Source organism: Sceloporus occidentalis, unplaced genomic scaffold, assembly GCF_023333645.1.
Source record: "Sceloporus occidentalis isolate IW3139 unplaced genomic scaffold, rSceOcc1.0.p SCAF_96, whole genome shotgun sequence".
NCBI lineage: Eukaryota > Metazoa > Chordata > Lepidosauria > Squamata > Phrynosomatidae > Sceloporus > Sceloporus occidentalis.
This window is the reverse complement of record NW_028317076.1, coordinates 2,270,515-2,291,593: the sequence shown is the minus strand read 5'-3', so window position 1 is coordinate 2,291,593 and position 21,079 is coordinate 2,270,515. Positions and strand designations below refer to the sequence as shown.

Sequence of the window (21,079 nt, the reverse complement as noted above, 5' to 3'; positions counted from 1 at the left end):
GCATAAAAGATACAAACTGTATAATTAAGAAATGATACGCAACATAAAGGTATCACCAAGCTTGTATTATTATAGTTCAAGTAACAGACATTATGATCTACTATTGCTTATTTAAGACAGCCACTAAGTGGCACTGCAGCAGCTCTTTAAGAACGTTCCTATTACTTACCTCTCGTGCAAGTTGGCCCAAGCTTTCTAGCAAGTTTTCTGTTACTTCTTTCAATATAGGGAAGGAATTTGACGACATCTCTTTCTATATTTGTGGAAATCAAAAGAAAACATTGGTCACTTTGAAGGTGCACCATAATTCTGTTTCACTGAAATAAACCCTTCAATTTAGGTTGTGGAAAGGTCATAATTAGTTCCAACATGCTATTTTTGTACATGGAGTTCCATAGTGTCACGGTCTTGCAGCTCACTGTGGCATTGATATTTAAATGCTGTTCTTGACTCCATCAGACCCTGTCATGTTTTATTTACTCGGCTGGGGTTTCATGGGCATTACTGGAGTGCCCCAAAACTACCAAAAGCACATACCACATCAACTTTTATATCACATTAACACTCCCCCTCCTGATCCTTCTTTACCATTACATTTCCCCTCTCCTCTCTCCACCATCCACAAATAACATCCACACAGGTTAACATCCCCCCCCCTCCTGTACATAACCCCTCAATCTCCATGAAATCAAACTGAGTTTGTTTTGTTACCCCTTGGACACTGGGGAAAAAAATCCCAAACAATTTGGCATCAGCTATATGATTTTTGGAACCATTTTTGTTACCCCTGATAATTCAAAGTCGCAGCTGTGAGCTAATTTTATTTCATCGTTATGTAATCCTCGTACACCCAAATGCTGTGTATTTTTAAGACACGGATTTGGAACAATGGTGATCTGTGCGTTCCCAAAGACATGTAGTTCCCCATGCCTTTGGAAAACTGCTTTATTGTCGCTTGGTACATGAACAAAGACTCTGAAAGCCTTGAACGACTGAATAACTCCATAAAAATGCAAAACGTCCCCATCCAAACAATACTCTTGTGTGTACAAAAGTTATGTCATAGGTCTTGTGACCCTTCTTTGTCAAATGTTGAACACAACAATATAACTGCAAATGATTTCTATTGCAGAAAATGTGCCATCAACTCCTTAAAAATACGCATTCATCGAAGACATAAAATGGAAATGCAATTATACTCATTTTAACAACTACAGTGCTCAGAATGTTTATGGTTTCTCAGAATATTCCCAATGGAATTCTGGGTAACATGTGAAAAGTAACTGGTTTAACAGAACCCTCTGTCAAATAATAGTTTTTTTTCTCTTAACCTGTTCTTTTGTGACTACTATAAAAAAATACTCAGTAAGTTGTATAGCCCTAAAATTAACATTTCCTAAGAACAACTATAAAGAGGGTGATTTATAATCATGTGGCATGAGCAAAAACAGAGGGTTGGACTAGAAATGTTGTAATTATGGCGACCAGCTGGTTATGAGTGACTGCACGTTACGTTTTTATGCTGTCACAGCATGGGGCAAAGCATATCCAGCTGGCGGCCGCTCTATGCCAGAATCCATGAGTATGGAGCTCAGTTGGCCAATGACCCACTGTGCCAGATGGCCAGTCCAAGCTTGCATCCATTTCAGGAATGCACAAAGGCTGGTAACCAAATTTTCGAGTGCCCACTGAAAGATCAGCTGTTGAATTTGGCCAAGTTGGGCAAACTGGATATCCCAAGCGCCTATTCACTGAAAAGTGTGAAAGAAAACACACTAGAAGATCTCAGGCATACAAGAGCATGTTCCAAATATGAAAACATTTTCTTTATACCATAGTCCTACCTTCTGCTCACTGACTGCCTTATTAAACAAAGCCCCACTTTCATTTTGCCAGTAAGTTTTTATGTAGAATAATGTTCTATCCCATTTAGGAGAGAGGTGGCTGAGCAGTAACAAATAAGCTGGTTTTAAAAATGGTAACATCGTGAAAAGCCTTTATCACATAACACTTATGCTGCAGTTATCACAGTTACTTTTCCACTATTTCCTTTTTTGTATTTTTCCATACGGCAGCAAAAGATAAACCACACAAGGTGGTGCTCTGTTTCCCAGCTTCTGGATTTGACTAGTTTGACACCAGTCAGCTTGTTCTGCGATCTATGTTGTTGCAAAAATAAATTGCAGCTGATCTGTACATTTAGATTTTAGGTTCATTTTTCCCGAGGCTTGTAAAAAACAAAAGTCAGCATTAAAGTAATAGAATGAAACCTGCAATACCTTGAAAACCACACTACATGGATATAACTGCTCTGCTGTGTGATTAAATATAATAAAAAGGTATTTAATATCGCAATTCTTTTAAAAAAAAGATTTACACTACTGGATTAACACAGCTATGGGATAAGAGTGTCTCATAAATTTACACTCAATTTATGTTTCATTCTCTGCTAGATTATTTTCATATGATCATTAGTTCATATTATTATTTATTTGTTACCCAAAATTAATTTAATTGACATCTTCACATCATATTAAACATTTATTTACTATTGTAAAACAATCCATGGCCCAGCATAGTGTGCTTCCAGTATTCAGCTCCCCCACATTATTATTTTTTAGTTTTATTTATTTCGGCAGAAGAATCTGTAGCGCTATGGCAATATGGGCAAAATGCAAAATAAGCAATATCCTTAATAAAACACAGCATATACACTGGTTTAGAACGAGAAGAAGAGCTTACATTGTGTTAGGAAATTGAGGTGGATTTAGACAGATATAATCCTGTTTTGGGTCTAAATGGCTGTCTTATAACATGTCATGGCACATTAATTAATGCAAGGTGTCAACATTGCACAAAAATAACTTCAAGTGTGTCTGCCAATAAATATTTACAGAATTCATTCACACGAGCTATTATTAAGGGCATCTTATATATCAATACAATACTTAAAGCAGCATGCTGTATTGAATAAGTTCCAATAGAGTCTATAGGTCACACAGGAAAGGAGATCTTTTTGGAAACTGTAACTATTATGGCATTTTTTGTCACTTTTAATGTATTACTGTGCCTTTCGCTTCCTGCCTGGCATGCTGCCCACTAAATAACTAGGGCAGTATTAATTTAATGAACTCAACACGATGAGATGTGTCAGTAGATGGGGAGCTGCTGGGAGGAAGCCATGCACCTGGCGCTAGCATATATTCCACCAACCGAAGCTTATCTTACACTTACACTCTGCATGTTGACCGAAGGACAGAACTGAACCCTCTCTGCTACGCCTTATCACCGTGCTGAAGTACTGTTAATCTATGTGACCTTGGAAACACGCTCACAGTCTCTCTGCTCTCCCAGTTTCACCCCTTCTTCGCCTTAACCTAATGTAACATCACCGTGATCATCTGCAGATATCTTAGTTCTATCTGCAGATATCAACTATGCCATACCCATGATGACCCATTTTACAAATGCACTGTACCGAAAGTCAAACCTTTTTCTTGCAAAACTAAACACGATGTTTCCTTTAAAAACAAAAATTTCAGGCCATTTGTATTTGTACGTTAATAGGCATATTGTATTGACTACTGCCCATTCTGAATATGTCTGAGCAAACAACTCGAGCATATTGTTCACTTACTGTAATGGGCTTGAGAAGGTCAATATTGGAACGGAATTCCTGCTCCAAGAGATTAAGCTTCTCTTCAGGAAGGGCACAGATAACTGCTTGGCTGAGATTTGCCACATCCTCGTTGTGAATGGTCACATATTCTGCCAACCTGGAGCTATTACACAGATCCTTTAAATGTATTTGAAACCCAGACACCAAGACCTAAAATAAATGAACCATATGGGTTAAGTACAATGTGTCTCAAAGCAAAAACTTAAATGGTTACAACTGTGTGTATATATTTGATTAGGTACAGGCCAGTCAGGAGTGCCCCAATGGAACATAGTCTTGAGGCCTAAAGGCCAATCCAAAGTATTGTCCACCATTTGTAGCATATTTATTTGAAAATGACCATTGTTGGCTTTAGCATATTTTAGCATTTTTATTTAATTTCAAACAATCTATTACTACCAGACTATGGAAATTTCCCACTATGTTGAATTTCAGTTCAAAGGGTTTGGGAAATCTATGGCATTACTGTATAGTCCTACCTGCTCCAACTTGAGATTGGCATTCATTATCTCTTCTACCACGATGGAAGGCATACTAATGTTGTGCTGAAGAAACGTTGTGAATTTCTCATCATCCATTAGAAAATCTCGTAGTTTCAAACCTGGCCACAAAAAGAGACGCATTTGTCTACTTAGTGAACGCAATCATTAAGCACATATAGACTAAACAACACAGTACACCACTCTGTATTTCAAGAACACAAAAGATGGTGAATTTTATTCAAACCAGTATTTATATAAAGCAGACAACTGCACTGTGCTACTGGAAATGTAACTACAAAACAATGAGTGGGTTGTTTAGTTTGGCGCATGCTAAGACAGCTTTTCAATTTTGTCATGGGTTGACTCGGTCTAGCCATAAGGCCTAATTCAACCTTAGAGACCGACCAAACTCTCAAGGTTTTTACTACAATTAAAAAATATTTTGCATTAAATGACTTTAAGAATAAACTGACTGTTAGTGGCAGTAACATGCAGTACAAGTGTGAGTTTGGATATTTCAAATCTTTTTGAACATCACTAATGTGGCAAAGAAGCATCTCTATCAAAAACAAAAACCCCAAAAAACTTTTTTCCATCTTGGAAGTAATATCCAGGTTACTGGCGGTCAACTGCCTTCTTAACATTTCTGTTGTGCCAATTTTCCTGAGGCCTTTTTGGCTCACATGAGATAAAAGAGATTTGGAAAAGAAGAGGAGAGAGAATAAGGTCACTTTAGGGCAATAGCACAGCTTGCTTGAGTAGAGTGGTTTTTTACGGGCTGGTGCACATGTATGTCATCACACACAATACTCTTCCCATGCTCTCTAGCATAAATTCATAGAGCACAGTGTTGATTCCTATTTTAGGGAATTGGTAGTTTCCAAAAGGAGGTAAAAGCACAGCTCCCATCACTCTTGGCTAGGCCGAGATGTTGTAGTTCGACACTGGATGGCAAGAAGAGATACAGTGGACTCACTTATATGTTCACTAACACATCAGTTTCTTGATCCAAGCAGAGATCTGACTGCCATTCTGGGGTAAAGAAGGATTTTTCTTCTTTTGGATCATCAGGAATTAACAGATATGGGAAAGGCTGAATTTGATGGATGCATTTCTTTTTTTTTTCAGCCTATGTAACTATGTAGGTGATGAAACCTACTAAACACTTAAGCTGTGTATCTGACCAATAAAGACTTGTCTAGTAGACCATGTCAAAAATTCACAAGCAATTCACACATTTTCTTACAAGCTTTTTGGAGTGCAATATCCGTAACGGTACTGGATAGGGTTGTCGCTTAGTCAATATTAGCTGTAGTAGTAAATAGTTTTTATATACGCAATGAACCACATTTTACAATGATATCAGTAGGTAACTGTACTAAGAGTTTTTGGAGATGATGTTCTGGAGCCCAGTATACTTTTCAGACAAGATATTTGTTGGTCTCTTCTTCCAATGTAATTGTTCCCCTTTAGCAGGAATGTGTCATGCATACTTTCCATATAACGTGTCACAGAAAAGATCTACAGCCAAGACGTTTGCTCAGATCCTTGTAACCTAAAACTGGACCTTATTTTTGTGCTTTGCTACTGACATTCCTCCCTGAGATGTTAACTCATCTGTAAGGTCTACACAGGCTGCTTAGTGAAGCAAACTATTTTAAAGGAACCTTCAACTTGTCAACATAATACATATGCTTTCCAAGTAACCCGATCTGAAGTGATCCGTGGCAATAACAACCACTAGGACATAACATTTTCACCAATAACCTGATGATGTCTCATCCAACACAAGGAATCTGCTTACATGAAAGGTTGCTGAATGTAATACAATAACACATTCTTCATCAATTCCGTGTCCATAGTATCAATTGAATATATCATTATCTTTTATTTATGTAGCACCAACAAATTAAGCACTGCTTCTTACAAAACATATGACTAAAATAATTCCATGTATTGTTTTTCATCGAACATCACATAATTACAACTTTCTATGGAACCCAGTGACAGATTGCAGCCATTCTTGGGTGCGCTCCAGTTTGAAGCCTTATTGAATGCTGCAAGAAGCTAGCCTCTCAGGACAGCTAAAAAGTAGATAAAGCTCTATCATCTAAGGTACTATCATCTTAAATCCATTATTCCATGATACTGCCATCACATAATTATTACTTTTTGATAAATGTTTTACCTCAGATATACTGTACAGTTTTATCTCAGATATCCACTAATGAGATCTTTAGAATCAGGTAGAACACCTGTGAGACTTCGATGAAACTGTTATGAGGTCATTCTGATGTTATTCACAGCAGAACAACCCACAACTATAAATTGTGGTAGGTTAAAGTACACATAAGAGTTAGACTTTACCATTTTGAACACGGACTACGAACAGCTTCTGATAAACATTTTTTTTTTTGCCCCTAGGTAAGGAAGAGACCAAATATCCTTTTTTCCAGAAAATAGGGTTTGACAACTGCCAGCTTCAAAGGTCACACCACTACACAAAAAGCTGGAACACTTGCCTGCTATGACACATTTCTGGCCCAATGCTGTACAATGTCTACAGGAGTGGGGCCTCTTATTTTGTCATACAATCGCAATTCTTCTGGGAAACGAGAAATAAGTCAAACACCAACAACAATTGCATCATTTATATAAACTAATAGTTGCCATAGCTTGCAGTGTATAGAGGGAACATATTGCAGAGTGACAAACAAGCACAAAGGGCACACAGAAAATTCCTTTGCTCAACATCTGGCAAGCATAGTGGTTATGGGCCTTCCCATTCCCTGAAATTAAAACATACTGTTTTTTTAAGTAACAGTTTTACTATTGCGTGAAGACTTCTGAACCTAGCAGTTTATGGTTTGCATCAATGCTTTGATGCAGAAGGGAGGTAAACCATACATAGTGCCACCTAAATTGTCTGAATATAAACTAAAGATAAACCACATATTCACATTAAAACCAAACTGTGTGGTCCAATGCCATTTTCTGTTTTGCCTTTCACGTGCGGTTCAAAAATGGAGTGTTTCGTTTCTCACATAGAAACCTAAATAAAGATCACGCTAGATAAACATAGAAACATTGTGGATTTGGGGAATTCAAAGAAAAGTAAAGTACATTTAATTGGTTTCTAAAAAAACCAAGGCTTTATACTACTTAAGTACCTATAAAGTAGTGAAAATCAGTTTTTAAAGGAGCAGTAAATATACAGTATGTATATATACTAATCTTGAGAAAACAAACCATACACCGAGTGTCTTTGAATGACAGGTGGGCTCGTTCTGCCTAATAACAATTAACCTGTCTTGCCTGATCCAATTGGGAACAGTGTTGTATTTATCTGATCCTTTGATCAATCTGTGATTCTTGAACCTTGAAAAAAATTACTTCATTTATTAAAGGCTTGCCAATGAAACTCTTCACCTACACTGCTGACCATGTTTTCTCAGTTCTAAAACTGGGTGTCTGCAAATGCATTAATCACGGCTCATTCCACAATTAACAAGATGGTTCTAGAGGATTATATTTTACACCACCATGCTGTCAGCTACTTTATATTTCTTCAAAATAGATGCACTTCTTTATGGTTCAGTATAGTGATGCCTCTTGGGGATGACCTATGTGATACTAGTCAGTAGCTGTGAGCTGTGAAGGGAAGCCCCAGATATAAAAAAAATGGCCAAGCTTTAGTTTATTCACTAAGGCGAGCTGGGAAAGATATAGGCTTTTCAAAAAAAAACAAACAACAACTTTATTTTCTGCAATACAAAGAAGCTGTAATAAAACAGCAATTTGAGATCGGTTACAACTAGCATAAAACATTTCCCCTGGAGAAGTTTTGCCTTGCATTCCACCAGCTCCTCTAAGGCTCTTTCCATGTTTCATATTTCAAAGCATATAAAACAGTTACTATAAAGACAGCACTCGTGGAGTTTCACCACCATTCCACGTGGTGTCTCTTGGAATACTTGCTAAAGCAACTATGTAATAATATAACCTTTTCAGTTCCAAAGATGAGAGGTATCAGTTATTTTTAGTATCCAACATTATTCAACCTTGACTTGAACTGAGCAAGTCTGAAGATTAGGCAACCATTTTTCATCTGGTTTGCTCGCTCTGAATGCACAGGTCTTAGTAATGGGCATATGAATTAGTAAAAACACAAGCCAAAGAAAGCAAGAGCTCTATGGATTTGCTTCATGTATTAACAATACCTAAGAAATTGTTTGGCCTGGCCTTACAAATTTTACCTCCTCCATCTCAGGCACATTCAATACTCACTTAGGTATGTAATTTTATGCTTGCTTGGTAAAAACTATACTATACAACATGGGGAAATATGCTTTTACCACAATATTCAAGAAAAGTCGCTTCATCTTAAACAATGAATGGGCAACTGAACCACAAGATACTATGATTATAGCTATTACGTACTGATATGATTTAGGACACTCCTATAGACAACTAAAAGTGAGGTGGTGTTTTAGCGACCAAGGGTTTCGTGCAAACAATCAATTCGTCCTGTGCGTATCTTCGTAACTTGAATATAAGAGAGGACATGTTAAGACACGCGTTAACAGATATAGATCGCTGACAATAAGAAATGTTGAAATGATGTGCTTTTAGAACATTAGAAACCAGCTGATACAGTTGTTAGAATTAGTGTTTTTCCAACTTTGTCCTAATGACTTTCAACACCGTGTTTGATTTCGAAACAGCTCAAGAAATGTTCAATAAATGCAGAACTGAAACTGATTTAATGCTGATTGCTATGTGACTGCTTTCTTATTTATATGGATACATTTCACCCACAAAAAGCTTTGTATTTCAATTATTTTATTACACCAATGGTGAGGTAAGTGAAGTCCCAAGTAAGTGGCTGAATTCTAAAGTTAAGATTGGACTTTCATAAAAAAGTACAGATATTCCGATCTGATAATTAACCTGCTTCACAGAAACTTGTGCACCTATAGATAATAAACTTCCAATCCAGTTCATTTTAATCTACTCTACTCCACGGTTTTTATTAAAGGGACTTCTCGCTTACTAAGGTTTTCATGTTCCATGTTATTTATTGCAACACGTTTGCAAGTCAGATGTCTGTTAACATATCCTAGGCTTCTCCCTTACTGGTTAAGTGTAGAAGAGCTGCCTTGGATATACCGTATTTTCCCGATTATAAGACGACCCTGATTATAAGACGACCCCCCAAAATCTGAATATTAACTTAGGAAAAAAAGAAAAAGCCTGAATATAAGACGACACTAAAGGAAAAAAGTTTTACCAGTAAATGTTAATTCATGCAAACTATTTTTTTAAATAAAAGCTATGATTGAGAAAAATATTTTTTTTGTTCTGGGGAACTCTGATCTCTGACAGTCGGGAAAGGTATGCGCGAAGGACGCAGACAACCCCCGCTGCTAGCCACACCTCCTTCCGGCTGCGGCGGACGTTGTCTACGCGGATCGCGTAGACGTCAACCCGCTGCCCCGGCAATACAGCAGGAAGCATCGGTAACTGTGTGTGTGCGGGGGGGGGGGGGCAGGAGGATCCAGGTCCCCTGCAGCGGTGCGGGGGATCTGGATCTTAGTCTCATAATCAGACCTCTATTTGAGGTCTGATTATAAGACGACCCCAATTTTGCTCCGAAAAAAACCTTGTCTTATAATCGAGCAAATACGGTATGTGTTACATATCTACCAAAGTATGAATTAATGGACGTGCAGCGATCTGTTCCAGGAAGGCGTCTTACCGAATTAAAAAATTGCACATTCAAGATTGACGTGACCTTTTAGTGCCGCAAGAGTACACGTGTCAGTTTACTCAAAGTGCCTTCAGGTCGTTACATTCTTAAGAAACCCGCAGTGACCTCAGTATGTTTCATGCTATGAAGGCCAAGGCAAAACGAATGATATGGGACATTTACAAGCATGCAAGTTTGCTATTATCAACTGGAAAGGATAAGAAGAGATAGGGGAAGCACTTTTTGGCCAACTTAGGCTGGGATAATTATGATTCGGCAATCACTTCAGAATCTCCAGCTAGTGATAAACTGAAGGCAAATTCCACTAATGACTGCTTACTAATCGTTTCTCCAGCATCTGCTCGTGTTGGTTGCTCATGTTTATTCTTACTGGTAACATATCTAACAAAAGAAGCAGTTATTCAATAAATCACATTTAAAGGTGGACAAATTATTTTGAGGGTGTTTCAAATGTGACTTTAGAGGGAGCCAGTAAGAGGAAAAAAAACACTGTCTTGTCATTAATAATCATATTTTTTGCCTACAAGTAATTACACAAATTAAGTCAACAATATACCTGCGTTTATTTTAAAGAAGAATCTGGTTGCCAGCTTGAAGTTAAAATTATTGTTCCTCCTTCTTTGAAAAAAGATAGCTTTTTAGTGTGTTTTTTCCCATTTCTTTTTCTATCAGCAGCTGGTGAACTTGATGGGTCTGTTTTCAATTTTAATGACAACTTAGCTCTGGAAAGGACCAGTTCTAATATTGATTAAAGCCATCGAAACTTATCTTTAATGTAGATCATTATTCATGTGTGACAACCAAGCACCAAGTATAACATAAAAATCTAACATTTTTGCTGAACTCTCATTGATCTGTCTTGATCTGTAATCAATGCCACGGGCACATCTATCCCAAGTCATAACAATCCTCACATAAACAGCAGTTTGAAAAATATGAGAAATGATTTCTATTTTTTTTTAAATATGTTTTTTCTCACTGCATTTTGTGGGAAGGTTGACATTCAATTCCTTGTAATAGATTTATGTCTGGCGTAATGTGACTAAAAGATCTGTGAAACATAGGGACGTCTGGTACATTAACTAGGCCATAATGTTGTTTAGAGGAAAAATTCTCTGCTTATAGGTTAATCGATCTCCTTATAACCCTTTAAGTCCCAGGGTGGTGTGCATTGCTAAGCACTGCATACACATCAGTCACCAGGGGGTTAAGAAAACTTCATACAGGCTGTTGCAGCATAGAGAGTGATCACAACGTATACAGCTGAGTATCTGTGAACTACACTCTTCCTGATAGCCCTTTGCTCTGGACAGACTGTACAGTATGTACGTATCGCTGGTAAAATTACAATTGTTGATAAAAATGCTGACCTTAACCAGTCACAAGTTGATTAATAACGAGCTACGGAGCAGATACCAGTCCAGTGTCAAGTGGAATGGTAAATGGAAAAAACATGAAATTGTCTCTTTTTTCATACAAACCTTTAAAACTAAGAACACAGAATGCAGAATTTTTTTTTTAAATGGGGGCAGAATTCAATAGTATGTAGGTACTGCCTACAGTGCATTTTGAGAATACACCTTACAAATATACATTAAATGTATGGATCTAAACTATTAGAATAATATCAATAATTGATGATTTTTGGGGGCAGTCTTGTAAAGCAGGGGTACAGCCATACAAAGGAGATGCAGGATTTATGCCAACGTCTGACCACTCTATCCACACGACATGCATATACCCTGTATGCGTGGGATTTACTCAATAATAAGCATTATCATTGCTTGATGTATATTTTGCCATAGTACTGATCACCCAGACTTAGGACTTCAGCCTCAACCCAAAATAATAAAAAACAAAACACAAATCTCCAGTAAAACCAGAGCTTGTAAGTTAGCGTTAAATAAGAGAACATAATTGCAATGTTCATCTTGCCAAGTCGAATGCTGGCCTCTGCACCATGCAATCATAGACCATCCAACGATATATTTCTATTTCTGCATGACGTAAACATGATATATTGCACTGCAAATCAAGAGTCATCAAGACACGAGAAGGTATCAGCAACGCCTTAAAGACACATTCATGAGGCCTCACTGCTGCTTATCAAAGGTTCAAGTGAAAGAAGAAGAAGTAAACATGTACCGCAAACTATCTCACACTTTGATGGCTTTGGTATCCGTGAATATAATCAGTGTTCCAAGGCAGGGCACAATGCCGAATCCTAATCCTACAAACCGGAGGTACCATCCACTAAAACGCAAACCATACCTTCATTCATTATCAACATATTGTCTTTAGTCCTGGATTGCTAGCTCTCTAACCATTAGAAATAGTTGGTGTTCAGCAGGGGAATGTTACCATTCCTCTGCATATTATTCATCTAGAACACCAGTTTCTTTTCTGGTTTTCATTATTTGACTATATTTTTTTTAGAACTATTATAGTACTGAGAGACATCTGGATATTTCCGGCAAAGAATATATACGCCTGTATACAGCAATATGTCTATTCACAAATAAAAATATTGAAAGACTACAAATCTACATCTACAAACAGACATTAAATATTGATTGTCATTAGCGGCATTATGAATATTGTTTGGCATGTCACATGTGATCCAACCCCTTTAAATGGGACATTACAAGATCTGCATAGACAATGGGAACAATCAAGTAAAAATGATTTACCTGTGCCCCGAAATGTATGTAGGTTTCCCAGGAAACTTTGCATGTCTTCCACAGTGGTGTCCTTTTGACTGTAGAGCAACAACTGCCTTGCATCGGAGAACAAACGGGAGACTCTGGAAGATAAAGTCACAACTATGTTTTTTCTGCCTCTTTGAATTGTGTCATCTCATTCACAGTTTTAGCCAAAGCAATATACGGCGACATATTCTGGCCCAGGCTGACCAGGTCTAGGGAGGCAAAGCCACGGTGCCCCCCGCCGCACAACAGACCCTCATTTGGGTAATCAACATACCTGGGAATTTTCTAAATGAGCTGACCCTTGAAATATTAATCATTTAATAGCCAGTACTGAAGATTCTATGTAGTGACTGCCCAAATACTGGTCCTCATGGGAAGTTGTCATTATTTAAAGATACACTTAAGTCACCTGCATTCAAGCAGAGATATCAACCATAACATACTGGGTGCAAAAGGGCCAACTGGGAGTCTTAGATATGTTCACAGCAGTGTAGAATAGGAAGGGGTGAGCTTCAGGCTGTTTGACTCGGATAACCTGTCTAATCACCCGGAGATTGGAGCAAAAACCCTGAGACACTGTGAGCCTTTAAGTCAAAGAGTTCCAGGATATGATGTCATAATCTTAACGCTCCACATGGAGGGCTGCAGTTGCGGAGGGGGCACCTGTCCCTAGGTCTGATCAGAGCAGCGCCCAAGTAAATACACCATATTGCACACATAATAAGATGAGGAAAGTTTTTACATGTGGTCTTAAAACCATAGCAACCAGTGGACCATTCCTACTGAATAAACTATTCCTTTGGTTGCAATGATGATAAGCGTGCCTTTTAATGCCTGCCCTTTATTAGTTTTATGATGTAGGTATTTAGTTTTACTAGAGTACAATTTTTTTCCCTTAACAAGAGCAATTACATTTGCTAGATTATATTTCACTGAACTAGATATATTGTGATAGCTACTGAGGCTTGCTTTATCAGAGATGCACTGAACTTTGCAACACAATAAGCTGGGAATCGAGTACTATCATTAACTCACATGGACCTATTGAAGTTTCCAACCTCTCCAGGAGTTTCCCCTGGCGTTGGGTAGCGGAAACACGGATTGTTGGCGTTGCAGATGATGCCCTGTACCCATGGTAATGTTCCTGCAGACGGCATCGCCTTGTTTGGAAAATGACCTGTTAATAGAGACAATATTATGAACACACAATTCATACGATAAAAAAAGTTAACATTCAGCAAAATTGCTGAAAAGTACAAAAAAACCCCCACAATTTTGAAGCTTATGTGTTGCAGAACAATAGTGTATTACACAGAGGCTAATAAAACTCAACATGCAGACCAAATTAAGCTGAATTTAAATGCTAACTCGATTGTTCAGAAGTGGACTTATCACCACAGCGATCAATGGAAAGGTCCAGCTGCCTGCACCATTCCTTTGGTTGCTATGGTGATAAAATCGCTTTTGAAACCTTGCACCAGAATGCAGATCTATAGTTTAAACTAAAGGCATTAGCTAGTGTTTGTGTTTGTTGAATAGTGGGCTTGAATGTAGATGTCAACACAAAAGACTCTGGGTTTTGCAGCGCACTAGGCCAGAGATACTCTGCCCTTTGTTTACATATGAGAAAATATTGTTTTGCAGATTCACTTTGAATAGTTATCCAAGAACTATCGACCTTGGGTTTGAAGAGATCCACAACGCAGCATAATCAATTGCTATAACCTCGAGAGAGCCAATGGGAAGTACAATACAAGTTCTGGCACTTTAAGGGTTATTTAAAAAAAAAAAAACCCACATCATATATCTTGTTTCTACCCGACAAAGCGTGTGATACGCATATAAGCCCCTTTCAATGTTTAAGATAATGTCAACAAAAGCTCCATATTGACACAGATACCCACTGAAAGCCATGCATCGTCTTGCTCAGCACACATTTATAGGCTGATTATACTCCCTGACATGTTTAAAAAGTAATGAAAATGTTCCATGTTGGAGCCTCTCACAAGCCATGTAAATGTTGGCTATTAAGCAACATTACTTTTTTCTCTGCAAACAGCAGATACCAGCTGAGTAAACAGGTCAGGGTGACTGACAACCGATAAAACAAACTCACATACAACTGGAAACAAAGTTATTAGAAGAACCAGTCACTGCGCTTTGTTAGGAAACTATTGTACGTGGGGCAAAACAAAGTCCAGTAATGTAGAGTCCGAGTTAATGAGGGAGGGTATTCACAAAACTCTACAAATTCCCATTGTATATGATGGCGCAATATAAAGCATAAAATAATAATAAAATAGAAAACAGATAAGGAGCTTATTTTTGAAATCCAGCTTTAGCACTGACTCTACAGAGCTGCCTATTCCGTATGACAGATATCATTTGGATTTTCAAACACTTCATCCGAAATATTAAAACACCTGTAGAACCAAAATGGTTCAATATATCCGCGGCTGTCTTGCTTGAAAAATAACATGCATAACTCAGAAGCTTCCCTGATCAGGTCTAAATACGTACCGTACCTGGAATAGTCTACGGCAAACTTTCTATTATGACTGCATGGCTATGGTATCTAACCGGCATACCTGGGTTTACATCACATTAATAGCTTAACGATACCAGCAGAAAGATTTGGGTGCTACGTGCAACCCTGCATCGAATACGTTTTATGGAGTCATCTCTTAACCGATTCCATGCTGAAAACCTGATAAGGTGTCCTACTTGGCAACCAAAAATTAATGGCGACATTAAATGACATTAGGTGGATAGTAATGGAAATGATTCCTGGAAGTGGTGGCATGTAGGTTCTTCCCAAATAAAGTAAACAGTGCTGACTCTGGCGCAATGCATGTGGCCATAGAAGATAATAGCTCACTCTGGGTCACAATGTTACAGAGTGCTTGGGAGCCTTTCAAGGTTTTTTTGCTTCCCGATGCCAGAGTCAACAGGAAACTGAAATCTGTACTGTACAAACTGGGAGAACATCCACAGGCCACGCTTGTTGATGCAATAACGGCTCTATAAGAATAAATGTACTTTAACCCCTCATGTGCTAATGTCACCAAGCTGGAACGGAATACTAAGCTGTGGCCCCGTATAACAGTATGTTATCATACCCACAGTATATGTTAAAGTTGAGCAACACAAAAATCCAATCATGACTTCTGCTAAAACGTACAAAATCTGTAAATTATTATTATGAAAAAGTAATACCCTGTACAACCCTATTTTTTTTTTGTAGACCACGTCTGTCACATAATAAATTAATCAACAGCATGCCGTTAACCTAGTAAAGTGTTAAAGAAAAATTCTGTTGAGAATTAAGGCAGCTAGCAGATGTTTCATATTGAAGTGCTCACTAAGCCCAGGAATACTTTAAAGATTAAATCCAGATGCCTTCATATTCTGTGTTACTTACTGAAGGGGCTTGAATGCATGACATTACATTCCTTCATGATTTACTAGGTTTTTAGTAGTTTGTCCATTAAAAATGCAGTAACTTTACCCTAAATTGTAACCAGTCAAATGCTTTGTTGTCCCAAATATAGTTGATGTTGACTGTGTTTAATACTTATGACCCTCTGCTCTGCACATTACACATACTTTTATGATACGTACATATTTCTTGTTTTTGTTAAAATATGGAAATATTAGTCGCTAGCATCTATTTCATGCTGATTTATATTTATATATATATATATATATATATATATATATATATATATATATATATGAGGCACAGATCTAGTTTATTAAAGTCTGGTAATCTCCCCTACTGGGACCTCAAGGAAGGACTGAGCGATATGATCTCATGACCTTATTGGCCGAGCCATGAAGACCCAGCAGCCAATTAAACCTCTTCCGTAACCAACTGTGTCAATGCAGAATTAGTTTTATTACATCCCCTAACAACTGTTTAACTGAAATGAAGGGGAAAAGAAACATAGCATTGTCAAAAACATTTCATATCAGTCCAGAAACCTTTAACCGCACTGTTATATCTCAGTTTACAGTCTGTGCTACATGGTGTGTAGCAAAACATGACTACGCCAGCAAAGCCTGCCAACATCATCAAGGATACTAGTGAAAGCCTGGTGTATATGGATGAAGTTAAAAGTACGGGAGTTTGCTCATGTACTTACATTCATGTTGCTCGTAGGGAGGATAAGAAAGTCGCACGGAGATCAGGATAAAGAAAATGAAGAGAGGCCATGCGATTTCCACCAGAAGTTGCAGCTGAAATCACAAAACAAAAATGTGAAAAAATTATATTAGCAATCTAATTACTGAAATAGTTAAAAGTCGGAATACAAAGAGGAATCACTAAACTCAGAGGAGCCCCCCTACTCTTTATCCAGTTCCAAGAACTTCATCCCGTTCCCTGTGTGAAGGTTAAATTAACTTAGTCTGATCTCTCTAGGGGACTATTGGAGAAAAATAAAAGCTGTTTTTCACAAGCAGGGTCCATGCCAACCGAGGATCAGGCCATTTCATTACATTGCTTTTCCTTGCTTAAGATCTCCAAGAAACCGAAAGAAACCCCGCAAAAATGTCTTATATCGCATCACTCAGAAGCATAAATTTCATGGATGTCCAGAGTTTCAAGAGCAGCTGGCAACTCAGCGATCCCTTTCATAATACACTGCTTCATAATTGCAAGAAGTGTTCTTGGAGAGCTTGCTAGGGTTTTACAGTTTCTCTAATTAGGGTGTAATGAAACAATTAATATTTCATGTTTATTACTGAAGAACCTGCTGTGTGTCACCAAGAATGTGTTGCAGCCCAAAGGGACATGAGTGCGACAAAATTACCTTATGGCTTTTAAATTAGATTACCTCTAAATGATGCTTAATTATAGCTAAAAAAATCATCTCCAATTATAGTGGAGATTTCTATATCTTCTAGCTACTGCCCATATAAGATAAGAGCAGCCATCTTGTTTATTCAAATGTAGATTGTATGACTGCTTTCCCTGTTGCAAACATTTCCAGAACTTTTTTACAAGCAATGGTATGGTAACTGTTGTGATTTCCGGGCTTCCTCAGTTGCTAAAAAAAACCAAAACAAGATGGCCACTTTTGTTGGTTGCAGAAGACTCCTCTTTCATAGAACTTAACACGGCCAATATTTTATATATATTATTTTAAGACATTGTTTTACAATTATTTGACGACAATGATCAATGACTGGAATTCTTTAAGAAACCTGTCCATTCTAAACTAACAACCTTAGCGTCTGGCACAGTGTCTCCTACTGCAACGTCCCACTCCTTTAGAGAATTTATGTCTCCGTCTTTCCAACCACCATGCGATTGTATCCATAAAAAAAATATAGTAACTTTGTAAACAATGCCTGTTTGAAGGAACTTTTATCTTAATATTTTTGGGGGGGCAATGCACCTTTTATTGATTTGTCTCTTAACTACTAAAAGGCCTATCACTGAGAAATTGAGCTCATAAATGTCATGGTTAGCAGAAATTTTAGAGACACGTGTATCCTCAGAAATGTTAGAAGTTGCCTTTATCTCACCCATAATGAAAAACACAAAAAAAGACAAAATGTATTTTCTATTGTTAATCTTAGTTTAAAGATTTTTATATCATCCTGTCCTAATTTGTGCCAAATTTTCTTCGCTGATAAAGAGTTTTCACAACCTTTTCACATGTCACCAAGACAGACAGCCTGATGGGGTTAATAACCACTGATCTCTGGGAAAGGGGGTAGGCTAGCTAAACGAGGGTTGGGAGGATTTGAAGAAAATATTAAAGGGGGAGCTCCCATGGAAAACAAATACTAAACATCACAATGATTTGAAAAACTTGAAGAAGAGTCAAATTTGAAATTAGAAGAAGAGTTGGGTCCATATTGTGGGGTATGACGTAATCTTACATTATAAGGCTGGTTTGCATTGTTATTTTGATGTGTGCGTAGTCAATGAATGTATGCACTTTACACTGTGTTAATAACTTTAGACCATTTTTATCCAGATTGTTTCTTTCAAGGAGGGAGTTTTAGGGTAAGGATGGCGTGAGGTTTCAAAGGTGCTCTACAACGTGAAGTAGCTAAGGAACTTTATCTATACCCTTGTCATGAGAATATGAGCTTTGACCCTTTTCATAGAAATTCATTAATAGCTAGAATTCTTCATATACTCTGTTTAAACTAAGATTATTACCTGAAAATGTATTTACACAGTAAAAAAACAAAATCCCCAGGAGGTTGGATGTTAGGAAACACACACTGCTCCTAAATTGTCAAGTTGATTAATCCTGTATTTCTGATACTAAGTTACTCAGTATATAATAAGGTCAATATAAAGCATACTGAGTCATGAAGTCATAACAGCAGTTCTAGCTATCATTATTGAAAATGCACATGGTTGGGAGAGCTCTAAAACAGAACTCTAAAATGAATGTTATCCTGCACAGTGTAATTTTCCTATAAACCACTCAGTTCTCTAATCTTGAGCATGCCCAAAGCATGAATATCAAGTATTATTAGCTGTACATACTATGGACATTATGGATAAAGGCACCAAAAGTTACCTTATTACCAATGGTGATATCCAATGGGAATGAGCCATCAGCAGAAACATCCTACTAGTTCTGGGGTGTCCAACCTGCGGCCCTCCATGTAGCCCTGCAGCAGCTGGAGGGCCGCAGGTTGGACACCCCTGTTAGTTGATGTGGTAAGAAGACTTTTCAAACACTTTTTCAAACTTTGCACCAGAATTACTTTTTATACATAACACTCTAATAATATAAAAAGATATAATATAAAAAGAAAAAGATATAGCTATTTTGGCTAATTCATGATATAACAACATTTTAGACACAATTAGATAAACTTAAACAAGTGCTAGGGAAAGGGAAATATGGTAACATATTTATTGTTACAACGTGTGGTAGATGCCTTCAACGGACAGGGAAGGGATAAAAGGTTCTGAAAATGATAGACATGAACGTTTCTACTGGCCAATCTATTCTAGAGGACAATGTACTGTGTAGAAAAATCCACACACGTACATATATATTGCATTATGCTGACTGTATGCTCCTTCTTAATGTATTCATAAGTACCGTATGTACTCTGATCAAACAACAAAATGTCTACAGACTACTGTACATGTGAAATGACTGCACTTACTCGTCTTTTACTATACTGTAAAGCACGAAGTGAGAAAAGCATATCCAGAAAGAGAAGAAGTGCTAGGACCTAGACTAAAAGTAGAGGCTTAGAGGTTAAGATTTAATCTAAGTAAGATTTATTTACTGAGAGGATGGTAGTACAACTGCGTTCCAGCAGAAGTGGTTAACGCAGTAAGGGAATTTAAACATGCATGGGGTAGGCATATGGCTATCCTGAATCTAAACCAGGATCCAAATAAGATTTGAGGTTTTACAGCAGGAAGTAAAATGGGCCAGTTCGCTGTTATCTCTAGTCAGATTCAATGTTTTTATGGCTGACAGGTACATTTTATCTAAGACGCTGAGAGAAAGCACAATTGATATATGTGTAACTTGCACTCTCTGAAATATGTACAGCAAAAAGAAACGAAAATGCTACTGGTATTGGAAAGGTCTCTGGTGAAACTACCGTATGTGGTTACATCTAAATCTCACATTCCAAGAATACCTGGAAATGCCTCAGTCTTTCTCTGTCTTCTGAACACATAATATGGTTTATTAGTTTAGTTAAGTGTGTGATCATTTTGGAAGGGACGATGATTCCTATCAAAATTATAAGTCATTTGATAAAGGCTATACATCTAAATAAGAATTTGAGCTTATTTGGTGGACTCATGCCACAAAGCTCAACAGTTCTGAGACTGAGCATCCAAGCAAATTTGCCCAAGTGTGCTCACTGGGGTGTCAATATACTACATTTATTACAAAAAGCCATTTCCATTGTGTGATGACCCATATGAAGAACACAATCAAGTACACACATATTACAGTGCAGTATGTGTTTCCCACGTGCATCAATGATTGGCGCATGCACCCACAGTTATACAATTCCTAACTTTTCACAAAACACATCACACGTTCTCAAAGTGTGGCTTAATTTTAAATTAAGAATAAACATGTTAGTAGCCTGTGATCTACTTATGGCAAATCAGTCCTAAACACTTATTATCTTAATAGCTGGAGGAAAAAGTCCACTTACTGTCTGTCTTCTTCTGTAGGTGAAGTTCTTCCACAGCAGCAGTCCCAGTTGCGCACTGTAAGTCATCTTCTCCCTGGGAGCACAAACTGCTTCACCTCTGCAGCTGAGGCAGAAGTCGTAGCAGTACTAGGGATTTTGAGTTGTTCATTAACTGCAACAGAGTCAGAAAGGGATAATGTCATATAGCTTGCAAGGGCAGGAGGAAATCTCTACTTGCGATACAGGAAGAATCACACCAAGTAAACAGGAGGTCTCGTGAAAGGCAATAGCC

General features: G+C 37.7%; 1 protein-coding gene across 4 annotated transcripts in view; it reads right to left on the bottom strand.

The window, feature by feature from the left end:
- Nucleotides 1-20,874, bottom strand: part of LOC149284265 (phospholipid-transporting ATPase ABCA1-like) — a 57,028-nt gene extending 36,154 nt beyond the window's left edge. The window contains exons 1-8 of one of the 4 annotated variants that reach the window (XM_089496950.1): nt 20,809-20,874; nt 16,785-16,878; nt 13,675-13,816; nt 12,622-12,734; nt 8,946-8,951; nt 4,159-4,280; nt 3,638-3,829; nt 170-253 (exon numbers count right to left, since the gene is read on the bottom strand). In XM_089496950.1, coding sequence (XP_089353076.1) covers nt 170-253; nt 3,638-3,829; nt 4,159-4,280; nt 8,946-8,951; nt 12,622-12,734; nt 13,675-13,816; nt 16,785-16,878; nt 20,809-20,874 — 819 coding nt within the window. Of the gene's footprint in view, nt 1-169; nt 254-3,637; nt 3,830-4,158; nt 4,284-8,945; nt 8,952-12,600; nt 12,735-13,674; nt 13,817-16,784; nt 16,879-20,808 lie in introns of all 4 variants that reach the window. The other 3 variants (XM_089496948.1, XM_089496949.1, XM_089496951.1) reach the window with 3 other exon arrangements.
- Between the last annotated feature and the right edge of the window lie 205 nt (nt 20,875-21,079).